At 39.5% G+C, this 12,011-nt stretch overlaps 3 protein-coding genes across 4 annotated transcripts; 2 read left to right on the top strand and 1 right to left on the bottom strand.

Annotated features, from left to right (window-relative positions):
• Positions 1-166: 166 nt before the first annotated feature.
• Positions 167-1,269, top strand: LOC105702015 (cilia- and flagella-associated protein 20). The gene is made up of 2 exons (XM_012429215.2): positions 167-751; positions 832-1,269. The coding sequence occupies exons 1-2, from the start codon at positions 476-478 to the stop codon at positions 1,135-1,137; spliced, it is 582 nt and encodes a 193-aa protein (XP_012284638.1). The 5' UTR covers positions 167-475; the 3' UTR covers positions 1,138-1,269.
• Positions 1,270-1,439: 170 nt separating this feature from the next.
• On the bottom strand, positions 1,440-4,524 carry LOC105701940. Its single transcript, XM_023432825.1, has 3 exons — positions 3,595-4,524; positions 3,127-3,484; positions 1,440-3,035 (listed from the first exon to the last, which is right to left on the bottom strand). Exons 1-3 carry the CDS (start codon positions 3,874-3,876, stop codon positions 1,459-1,461), a joined length of 2,217 nt encoding a protein of 738 aa, XP_023288593.1. The 5' UTR covers positions 3,877-4,524; the 3' UTR covers positions 1,440-1,458.
• A 520-nt stretch (positions 4,525-5,044) lies between these two features.
• LOC105702013 (zinc finger protein 625) lies at positions 5,045-9,642 on the top strand. Of its 2 annotated transcripts, none has more exons than XM_012429208.2 (5): positions 5,045-5,577; positions 6,392-6,631; positions 6,715-6,944; positions 7,017-7,391; positions 7,470-9,642. In XM_012429208.2, exons 1-5 carry the CDS (start codon positions 5,416-5,418, stop codon positions 7,813-7,815), a joined length of 1,353 nt encoding a protein of 450 aa, XP_012284631.1. In that variant the 5' UTR covers positions 5,045-5,415; the 3' UTR covers positions 7,816-9,642. The 2 variants fall into 2 exon arrangements, with proteins under 2 accessions (XP_012284631.1, XP_012284632.1); XM_012429209.1 differs by lacking the exon at positions 5,045-5,577 and adding an exon at positions 5,710-6,134.
• Positions 9,643-12,011: the final 2,369 nt, after the last annotated feature.

The following is a 12,011-nucleotide window of genomic DNA, read 5'->3' as shown; positions in this document are numbered from 1 at the left end:
CATTGCAATCTTCAACTTTTTTTTAAACTTTTATAGTAGAGGACAATTTCAAATTCTATTCCGGACTTTGACTAACGCTGTCATCACAACCGCGTCTTTCAAAGTCCTCGATCTCACTATCGAATGGAATCGAGAGTGATCGAGAGTATCGATGATCACTGCGCAAAATTGTTTTCGTCCACATTTCGAAAAATTGACTGAGAAACATGTTGGACCAGTGGACAAATTTTGCGAATTCCTGAAATCATTACAAATTTTAACAAGAGAACCTCGAGCCGGCTAAAAGCCATGTCCTCCGTCAACTATTTACCATTCATCGAATTAAAGACGGGGCAAGTCGCAGACGCTTAGCATGTGAACGAACGTAGGTTATGTTTGTTGATAGTAACTGGGTGATGCTGAAATAACGATCGAGAAGCCAAGTGTTTTGTATCGGAAACCTAGGAAACCTAGGAAACCCGAAGAAGCGTCAAACATGTTCAAGAACACATTTCAAAGTGGATTTCTATCTATTTTGTACAGTATTGGTAGTAAACCGTTACAAATATGGGACAAGAAGGTACGAAACGGTCATATAAAAAGAATCACTGATAATGATATCCAAAGTTTGGTGCTCGAAATACTTGGTAGTAATGTCAGCACCACTTACATTACTTGCCCTGCCGATCCGAGAAAGACATTAGGCATAAAACTGCCTTTTTTAGTGATGATCATCAAAAACTTAAAGAAATATTTTACTTTTGAAGTTCAGGTAAGGTTTCTTTTAAATGACTCATTTAGACTTAATAAATTATAATTTCTTTTTACTATATTACTTTTGTATTCCTTCAGGTGATCGATGATAAAAATGTACGACGGCGTTTTCGGGCTAGTAATTATCAATCGACAACAAGAGTCAAGCCATTCATTTGTACAATGCCAATGAGGTTAGACGATGGATGGAATCAGATTCAATTTAATTTAGCGGATTTCACGCGTCGTGCTTATGGGACAAATTATGTGGAAACACTAAGAGTCCAAATTCATGCGAATTGTAGAATACGCAGAGTCTATTTTTCTGATAGACTATACTCGGAAGATGAATTACCAGCAGAGTTTAAATTATTCCTACCCATTCAAAACAAAGCAAAATGTTGAAGACTCGTAAGAATATCATTCTAATACCATGCACTCCTAAAAATGAACTTCTTTATTAAGTTATAATTCATCACTAATAGCACAAGGTATATATTAATTTAATTCGGTAATAAAGTTTTAACCTAATGGTCATTTCCATAGTGTTTTCAATATGTATTCTAAGTCATAGCAGTAATAAGAGAATTACTGATAAAATGAAATTGTGAATAATTTGGTAATTATTCACTGCTTTTACTGAATCAAAGATTTTTAGAAGTTGTTGTCAATATATCCTTAAACATGTTTACCGCAGCACGAAATAAACATTGTGCACTACTAACATTATGGACTTTTGAATTTTTTATAATGGTCTTGAATGTGCCTGTGGAATAATACATTAATAACATTCAGTGTATCGTATTTATCTGAATGTACAATAGTATCAGAATTGTTCGTTCTTTTCTTAGCACTGGATAGAATGCATTTTGCATGACCAGGTGAATGAAGTTTAATTTCATCATTGACTTTTTTCTGTATGGATTTTACTTCAGCTGTAAAAACATATGAATTGGAAGGACCCGATGAGACATCTTGGATACTTTTAATCATATGTTGCACTTCTTCTAGTGACCTACAATTATTTAATGGTTTTAAATATGATACAACAGCATTCGGTTCATTCTTAAGTTGCATACACATTTTATTGCTCAAAGTTAAAAGTTGTTTCTTTAACGATGCATGCACTTCTGGAGGGTTAATTGAGCTAAGCCCAGTGCCTTTACTAATACATTGCCTTTGAGTTTCAATGAGTTTTCCCTGACCATAGCAGTTTCGACGATTTATAGAATTATAAATAGACAATTCTACTTCAGTCATAGTCAGGCCTTTTTTTCTTAAATTATTTAAAATAATCTTATTTGCAAGATGCTGTAATTTTAGAAAATCATTTACTGCTGCATCAGTGGACAATGCTGTATTTTTAGGATTTGCCTCTTTAGGATTTGCATGCACCTCTACAAAAGGTGGAATAATGTCAGGGACGTCCACTATTTTTTTTTTCTCAATTATAGTGGAGTTCTTAAGATTTGGACAATAATTGCGTAATTGTTCCCTAATTCTTTGAACTTCAGTGATAATGTTCTTTATTGATTTAACATCTTGTTGCTGTGGTTTATCTCCATTTGTTTTCTCTAAATGTTTCCAATTCCTATTGCTTGTTACCATAGCAATTTGCGTCAATCTTGAAGGCAGTTCGTCCTGCTGGGGAATCACAGTAGTTTGGGGCTTAGTTGCGGAAAAATGTAAATCAGTAGAATTTGGATTTTTATGTCTGACTTCATTTTTATGATTTTTATAGTTAGTTGCAAAATCTATTAAATAAGATTTGTCATCACCACTCTTTTCATGATATGTATAAGGCCACTCTTTGAAAATACGACCCGAACTCTCTGGTTTCTTCTTCATAAAACTTTCATTAATTTGCATCTGTAAGTACTGACTCTTCTCTACGTGTGGAAATGACTCTGCTACATTTTTATCTCCTTTTAAGTTTGTACACACGTCATCGACTAAATTAATTTGTTCTTTATCTTTCTTTTTAAGATGTTCTCCTCTCAATTTCTCTTTGTCATTAAAAGTTGCTGATTTACATTTTCTCTTATTTTCATTATTTACAGTAACGTGTTTCGAGTTATGATTAATCTTTGTTTTGCACAAAGTATGTCCAATAGACGGATTGATATAATTATTAAATTCATTAATGGATCTAGAATAACTCGACATAAATATCTTATCCGATTTAGATACTGAAGTGGAATTATCGATAGCTCCTTGATTTTCGAGTGCAGTAGAAGCAGATATAGTAATTGAAATATTACTTTTTGATGTAAAACATTCCAAACCGAATGGTTGCAAAGGTCCTATCAAAATTTATATATACAGAAGCAGTTGCACAGAAAGGAAAAATAAGCTGATTATTTATTATTGTAATTCAACCAGTATACTAAATACCTGTATACGATTCTTCCGTTTGACAACATCTCTCAACTAAATGAATACCCCATTTCAATGAGTACATATCAAAAAAGGCTTGGCATAGTTCAATAGGTGTTTCGTTGCAATTATAATGACGATCTTGCAAATATATCCTCCGCACCCGACAATTGGGATAGATTATTATTTTTTGTAGTGCACAGAAGTCCACTTTAAACGTATTATGACATAACGATTGAAGATTTAATTCCAAAATGTTCCATCCTTCTTCTAAATTTAGAGCTAAGCATGCAAAATGTATATTTATGATCGGCAATTTTTCATGATCATACGTAATTAAGGTAATTTTTCGACGTTGCTTTTCTTTATCTATCAACTGAAACAAAAATGCAAATTTTAACGGTATGCAAGGATTTTAATCTTATTTAAAATGTGTGAAATACGATCGATGAAATCATCGATTACGGACCCGATAACTATACTTACCTGAAAATCTACTTTTAATTTCAGTTCCAAATTTTTAATGATTAACACAAGAACAGGGAGTTTAATACGAAGAACGTCCAATGGATTTGCTGGACAACAAATATTCGTAGGCACTGATGTTTCATGAGGTCCCATTATTTCGATAACCTTATCTCCCTGTAACGCTTCATCTTTAATTCTACGAATTCTTCCATCCAAAGAAACGTGTTTCGACCATAATTCTAACGGTCTTTCTCCGATACTATACAAGAGAGAGACAAATCCACAGGGCTGCGATCCCATCTTCAAGGCGAATGAAACGATATTTGAAAGTATTTAAAATCACTTATGTAAATTTAAATTCCTAAACATGCTCAGGATAAGATGTCATATATTTTCCTTCATCTTATGTATACCATAAGGTATACAAATTTTGTTGAAGTATTGCCATATTATAAAGGTTACCGATGCAATGTCTCAACGATGACAGTTTGGAGGTAACCCAAGCAAAGACAAAGGCAGCAATGGATCGCGAACGTTATTTACTCGACAGATCGTTTGTTTCCGGTCATCATACGCTTACGTTTAAACCTCGAAACGTGGGTGCACATTTTATTCGGATTTACCCGGGCTACTTTGGCCAATGCTCCCTGACAGCAAATTTAATCATCAGGAAAGCGAAGGAATGAAACGTCATCCTTGCGATATTTAATGACTCAACATTACACGTTCGAGGTAAACGAGTCTCGTGATAGATGCACGAAACATACTCGAATTTCATGAAATCTAGAGAAACGGAATTGAAAAACCTCCTGCGCGAGGGCTGCGGAATCGTCTAATTTGTCAGGCCGGAATAAAGCTCTCGCCCGGCCGCGCCGCCTCGCCCAACCGGAGCGCGACGACATTCGCACACATCCATCTTGTATTAATTGCTAATTATTAAGTATTGATTTTTTTAAACGGGGACGAGCATCGCGGGCGTCGGGGGAGGCCGCGAGTACCGGGGACTACTTGGAGGCCGCGCCGAAAAACGTACAAAACGTCGGCGCCCGCGGCGGAGGAACATCGGTCCGCCGAATGGCGGGAAAGCTTGGACCGCCTTCGGTATTTCGAAAATCGCGGCCGTGCCGAGGTGATTTTCCGCGGGGGCGGGTCGATCCGAGGGAGCCGAGGGGCCCGCGGACTCGCGGCCGCGGAAACCCGAAAGAATTTCCGCCGGAACGGGGAGTCAGGCCGAAATCTCGGCGGACCGCCGAAAGAAAATGGCGGACCAATTAAGAGTGCCGCGCTGATACATTTTATTCTTTATTTCCGGCTCGGGACGCGTCTCGGCGGTCTCGGGGAAACGGCGAGGGGCGACGAGTGGCGGCGAGCCTCGGGGGTCGAGAGACATCCCTCGGGGCTCGGGATCGGCGGGATTCGGAGGGCCGGAACCGGGAAAGGGTCTCGACGGGGCGCGGGGCCGCGCCGCGCCGAGTCGCGCCGAGCCGCGCACGGGATCCATAAATAAAACAATTGGTTATATACATATGTTTTTCAAATCGACGAATGCTATTATATATTTTGTATTGAGCACTCGTTTCGGGGGCCGACGCCGACGCCCGGCGCCGACGTCGTTTTTAAAGCGCGTCGACGGCGTCGGAGTAATCCGACCAATCCCGGGTCGTAAGTTAAGGAGATCTCGTCGCGCGGGGATATATAATCAACGCCACCCGCGGAACGGGCCGCGGGCTCTCGCGGAGGATGCACCGGTGAGGCGAGGCCAGGCAGACGACCGGCCCGGACGAGGGGATGCCCGCCAGCCCGTGAGGCCTCGCACCCGGGGACCGGCCCTCTTTTGAAATGGGCACGGCGGGCCGGGATTTCGAACGCGACCGCGAGGCCGCCCTGTGCAGGCTCTGCGCGGCCGATCTCGTCGGCGACGACGCCCTCCACATCTTCGAGGCCGAGGACGCCAGGCGACGCTACCTCCAGGCCAAGATTCGCAAGTACCTTTACCTCCCGGTGAGTGCGTACGTTCCGCGTGTTTACGCGCGCCGGGCTCGCGTTTCGAAAATCGAGATCGCGGCTCTTCCGCTTCCGACCCGACGTCGCGTCGGCGAAAGGCGTCCGTCGACGAGGTTATGTTCGCGGGAATCGGACGCGAATCGGCCGATCTCGAAGACGCGGAGGGACGTCCTGAAATCGCGATCGCTATTTTTGCGCCATTACGAGGAAAGGAGATTCGGCGTGATATAAATGCGAACGAGAGCTTTCCAAGGTGTCCAGGAAACGTTGAAGTGAAATTACCGGTTTCGAGAATGCTTCGCGAACGCGCGTGACGGGTGCCTGGGGAAAAATCGCGGTGAAGGCAGATACCTGAATGCGGGATATTTTGCGTGTTTTAACGAGACGTGCAAAATGGCAATCATGATTTCGGGTCGATTTCGATCGCAAATTCGAGATGGAATTCCAAGAAGCTTTGAAATCCATTATGCGAATCTAAGTGACACCCTAGATATATCGTTGACCAGGCGTCGAGCCAATGAGGAAACGAACGCGAATGCTGGGCTAGTCTTACGGTAACCATTTTATAGCGAGATGTAAAAGTGTTAAAAATTAGCATATTATTGATTGCCATGAGTACTTTACTGTATGCGCTGTACGAGAGTGCGCGGCTATAAATATAATTGGCGATAAAACGTCAGAGGATCTGCCCGTGACGTTTCTCGGGACGTATGTACAGGCGAATTATGAAATAACAGGAAGCAAATAAATATTATGCAAAATGACTTCTTTTCGTAGGAGGCTGTTTATGAAATATTCGATACCTTTTCAGGTCGCTTCTGAAGATAAATTACCAAAGATGGTTTGTTCAACCTGCGTTAAAAGATTGGAGGGAGTTCATCGGTTTGCGACGATGGCACACCGAACGCAAGAAAAATTAAGATTACAATTGTATGGCGTCTTTGACGATATTACCGCTCCTCGAGATGTGGACACCGATAAGCAAAAGGATCCTCAGGATACCACAAAGAAAATGGAGGACCGAGGACTGTTACATTCCATATTAACTAAAGTAAATACTCTGCAGTTGAGTTATTCCATAATTTCATTCATAGCTAATAACGCTACTTTTATGAACTCTTTTTGATTGCACAGGGGGCAATAGAAATTTTAACAGAAGGCGAACCATTGGGTCCATCGACCTTACTTACGCAAGATGACGACCAGCATGCACTTAATATGGAAGAAATGGAAGTTAAAGTCGACCCGATGCTGTTTTTACAGTGTGGTTTGGAACAATCATCCTCTGAAATGTCAGATACTTCTGACACGGAAGAAAAAGTGACAAAAGCGCGTTCTCCGGAACCTCTGCCTCTTATAAACAAGTTCGTATTTATTATGGCACATAATTACATAAATGAAATGCAGGATTCAATAAGTATCGTTTCACTGCACAGGAATTATGAAATTAAGGAAGACTGTGGAAAAGAAATAAAGCCATCGGAAGAAAGTGAGGAAGATGTATCGAATACAACAACGAAACCGCACGAATGTACGATCTGTGCAAGATCTTTTATATCGCAAATCGGTTTGCAAAATCACTTGTGGTCCCATTTACCTACAGATCGACGGTTCGATGGGAAATCGGTGTTAAGGTCGCAGCAAGTGTATTCTGCTAATGGAGTTCTGCATACGAATATTGATAATAATTCTACAGGAAATTTCGTATGTCCAATTTGTAGTAAGAGGATTTCTACTAAGGGAAACTTGAAAGTTCATTTGGAAACTCATCGGCCTAAAGGAAAGTACGGATGTGACATATGTGGTAGAATGTAAGTGATATTAATTAATAAATCAATGTAATTAGAATTTTTAGATACCACTATTTAATGAGTGCAATTATATTTCAGCTTTAAGACGCAGTCTAATTTGTTTCGTCACAAGGAATATCATGGTGGTATACAATTCCCATGCAATGTATGTGGAAGAGTATATCCTACTAAATCAACTTTACGAGCTCACAGTATTACTCATTCCAATCTCAGGCCGCATGCGTGTCCTCTGTGTGATAAAACTTTTAAAAGGAATCAGGATTTGAAATTTCATATAAACCAACACACAGGTGCTAGGCCTTATCAATGCCCTTACTGCCCAAAAGCATTTGCCAGCTCAGGTAATTGTTTTTCTCACCGAAAGCGTATGCATCCTCGAGAGGTTCATCGGGACAGGCAAAGGGCCGCGGATTTAATGAGATGAACCATGGGGGATCGATTTGAGGATTGGTTTGATGCTCAGCAATAATTGAAGAAATTGTATGCGTATGCATTAGCGTTATTGTTAAGCACGAGGTTTAATTTTTAAGATTCGCGGTGCTAAGAATTAAACCACGGTTTGAATGTTACCATTAATCTACAGTTTGTTTAAGCTCTACGTAAATACGTTATTTATTGAGATTCCATTCGTTTTACATTTCTTGTGATTTTTATTCTCTCTAATATCGTTACTGTACTTAACGACAGAGGGACTATAAATAATATCGATAGTTTTATAAAATCTTCCATTATTACCGGCATTACCGGTGAGAGTAATACCGATACATATTTAACATTACAAACTAATAGAAGATTTCTTCAATATTTTAATTTCTCTTAAAACCAATTCTTAATTTATTACTACATTTTTATTTTTTCCTGCCAATATGATTCTGTGATACTTTAATTATGGTATTAATTCTGGCTATGAAGCAGTTTATTGTAAGAGATTGCGACGTGAAATATTATTTCGTGAATTTAGACTGTGTACTTACGAAATCATAGGCGTGCTTTAAACTGTAGTTGGAGCTTAACGACGTGTTATTTTGCCTCTATGCCAACGGATAATCGAAAGTGAATAGAAAATGTTGCAAAGCAGAACCAACTTTATACGTAGCGTGGGTGGTTTGTGAAAATATAAGGAGAAAGCGAGAACGGACGTTTTCCATATATATCATCGTCGACATTAAGACTGTATAGGGAAATCTCGTGTCAAATTGGAATAATAAGAACTCGCGTATGTAGGGTAGAGTGCCGTGATCGCATGTCACAACAAATAAATCTAGTTGTTACGAATTTAGTATTAAACAAGGACAAAGTAAAGGGTGTAGTTAGAATTATATACAATCGTATAACGTTATTCTTTTAAACAAGGTTGTACGGAATACATGTTAACTGAAGTCTGAATAGTTTTAGGGATTCGATAGTAGACTAAAGATTTCGTGTAACGTAGATTATAGACTGTGCTTCCGTATGATATACATATGCAGACATATGTGCCCTCGTGCCAATATAGCTGAAAGGACAATGGAATTTGTTAAGATATATTTAAAAATAAACGAGCATAACGCGAGTTATTACGTGTAAGCCATCGAGTAGCGCTGTTTTAACATATTTAAACAAAGTACTAGTAACTTGTTTTGCAATAGTTCACACAGATGAATACGTATTTTGTGATTGCGTTTTTTACCCCTGATAGAATAGTCGCTAGAATAGACATAAGTATACGTAGATGGTAAAGGTGATACCGTTAAAAATAATCAATTTTTGAACCGTAGAGATCTTCGAGATTTGACATCAGTCATTAAATCGACGCCATAGCTGTTAGTCTAATCAAAAATTGAATATTTTTTTAGCCGCCTACACACCAAAAATTAGTGTTAGACTAGCGAGTAATTCAGAAACGCCAAATAACGTAGACAAATATTAGACACTTGTTCAAACGACACGATATTTACATATGCAATTAAATGAGAATATACTTAAACTGTAAACGTAAGCAACGTGAAATTACACGACGTAATACAGTAGATTTATGGTGTTTAGTGATACTCGTGAAAAATCTATTATGTATGACACGTGCAATGTAAACATGACATAATTTGAAAATTTATTTCAATGATATGTACATTATCGAGTAATCATTTAGTAGGGATTATAACAATTTGGTAGGCCATCGAACATATCACCGGTAGCGTTATATAGTGTATAGTCTGCTACGACTCTGTATGCAACTCACGAGTTGTCCATACTATTAAAGAATTAAACGAGATTTACTTTTGATGCCCGCGCAAGGTGCTCCCATTTCGCATGCGCAGTTCACTAGGGGATGCTGGGTAATTCAAGATGGCGGCGCCGGTAAGAAAAAATTTAAGTTTTGAAAATGCGCTCAATTGCTTACAACGATGAAGGAGAGGAATGGATTAAAGAGAAAGGAAATTCGCGGAGGTGTTAATACTCTTTTTCTTGGCCTTTATGACGCTAGAGTACCTAGGCTACATGAATGTAGAAATTATCCCAGAGTAAGTGATACTCGATATGTACGGGATGGTTAATCAAGGTTTTAAAAAATTCCTATTTCGGAACTTCTCGTCGTTAAAATCGAACTGTTAAATCGGATGTCGGTAAACCGGAACGTTCTTCCAGTGAATAGCAAAACTCTTATTTTTATTTTGACAGATTACTCAACCTCAGACAACAAACGGATGAGTATTATTATCTTGTCGGATGAGTCTTGCTCAGTTATCCTAAATGCCCATATTTGAGTAAGTTAGATAAACGCAATTAATGCCAACATTGCTTGGAGGATACCTATTTCATTTGGTTGCGAAAGTAGTTCCATTACAGATTAGATAACGTGCATACATCGCAAGACCAGAAATAGCCGAATCATCAATGGAATTATCGCTGTACGTTTGGCCGTTGGTAAAGCCAACATTACATTGGCCCTGCGAAGGAAAAAAATCAGGATGGGACAGAGATCTGAAGATAATAGAAAAACGATAAAGAAATCGTGCCCAGAATTATGGACCTTGTAAGTAATCACGAGGCGCGCTGCTTTAAGTATCATTGATTGAGAAAATGACAGAAGGCGTGGAGCGTGACTCATCGCTCGAAAATAGAGCTATGCACGTACCAGTCGTGGACGATCGAACCTACGATAGAACTTCCAGCTTTTCAAGGTATCGACCTGGAAAAAAAAAAAGAAGAAAAACTTCAAACGAAGGGCATCATTTTCACAGTGACAAATTCATCGTCTGCGGTCGAGCGAGTATACTCGATGACACGACTGTGTCAATTCAACAATCCGGATCATACTATCGCTCTATGCATGTCACTTTATCGGTATCTCATTGTATTGCTTCTATTTCTACATAACTAAAACGCCGGTCAACAATAATTCTAAAGATTAAGAGGTTTGGCTATATTCGACATGATTTCGTCCTGCTTGGAGCACAGGCCGACTGTCGAGAAAAATGAATAACAGTATTCCGTAACAGCCTTATTCATAGATGACACGCATCTTCGCAAACTCATTCAAAGATCATATTTCAATACGGTAACCTTTGATTCGTAGTCTCGCTTGTGCTTAGCTTTCGATTGCGTGTCGAGACATTAAGATCCCATTAACGAAGCAATTTCATTATGGATAAACATCTATCGGAGGAAACTTCTTAATCTTCAAACGAAAAGGCCGAGTTTTAATTCGTTTCTAATCTTAACACTTAATCTCTACTACGAATTCTTAATCTTAAAAAAGACGTATTAAAAGGATTAAACGTCGCACGCGTCCCTGGGATCCCTCTTTGATCGTTTGTGACAAAATCGTCGGTCCAATTATACGAATGAAGTTTCAGATAACGTATCGATTAGCCGTCTTACTTGCGCCATCGAGAAAAATACATATCCCCCCCTGTAAAAAACCCTGTGATATGGAAAAAGATGACCAAAGGCTATCGTGCCATGGCTTGTGATAGCTTTTAAGGTTGTATGTGAATGATAATCGATTCATTAAGACATCTTCGGTAAATGTTTACGTACCTGTAACGATTCATGTATCATCTAAAAAGCATTGATTTTTTTTTTTCTAGGCAGTTTGAATATTTTTCGTCGGACCTTCTTGAAGAACTCCGAAGCGCCCACGCAAGAAGTATTCTCGGCGTTTTTTTAAAGTACTCGATTGTGTTATTTTTGGGTCAATTCGATAAGCCGAGTCCGCGTCGTCACATCGATCAGCTGATCGCATCGAACCGTTCCTCCCAACGATGGGTTTAGTGGAAGGCTCGTGTCGTTTAAAATAATCGTTCCCGTCCTGGTAGTACCTGGTACCTTTACTCCCGCGACCAATTGTACTATAAATATATACAACAGTCAGACGAAGCGCGATACCAGATAACATATTCTTTCTTAAGTCGACCGCAAATCTCCGATACCGCAATCATTTTGCACGTTCGCGTTGCACGTTTAAACGTATCGCTAGCCAATACCACCGCATAAAGTATCATCCAGGGAAATTCGTTTCTGCAAGTACGCAGATACTGTAAACGTTCGTGTCCATAAATTCAGAAGGCTGTTAGGAGAATCGTCAAACGAACTCGGAGGGAACTTTCATAAGCTGGGCAAGGTTAATGGAAGGTCGAG

The sequence above is a fragment of the Orussus abietinus genome, unplaced genomic scaffold (genome assembly GCF_000612105.2).
Source record: "Orussus abietinus isolate OABI.00-Male unplaced genomic scaffold, Oabi_2.0 scaffold22, whole genome shotgun sequence".
NCBI lineage: Eukaryota > Metazoa > Arthropoda > Insecta > Hymenoptera > Orussidae > Orussus > Orussus abietinus.
The sequence above is the reverse complement of the archived record's forward strand: the minus strand, read 5'-3'. Positions and strand labels throughout refer to the sequence as shown.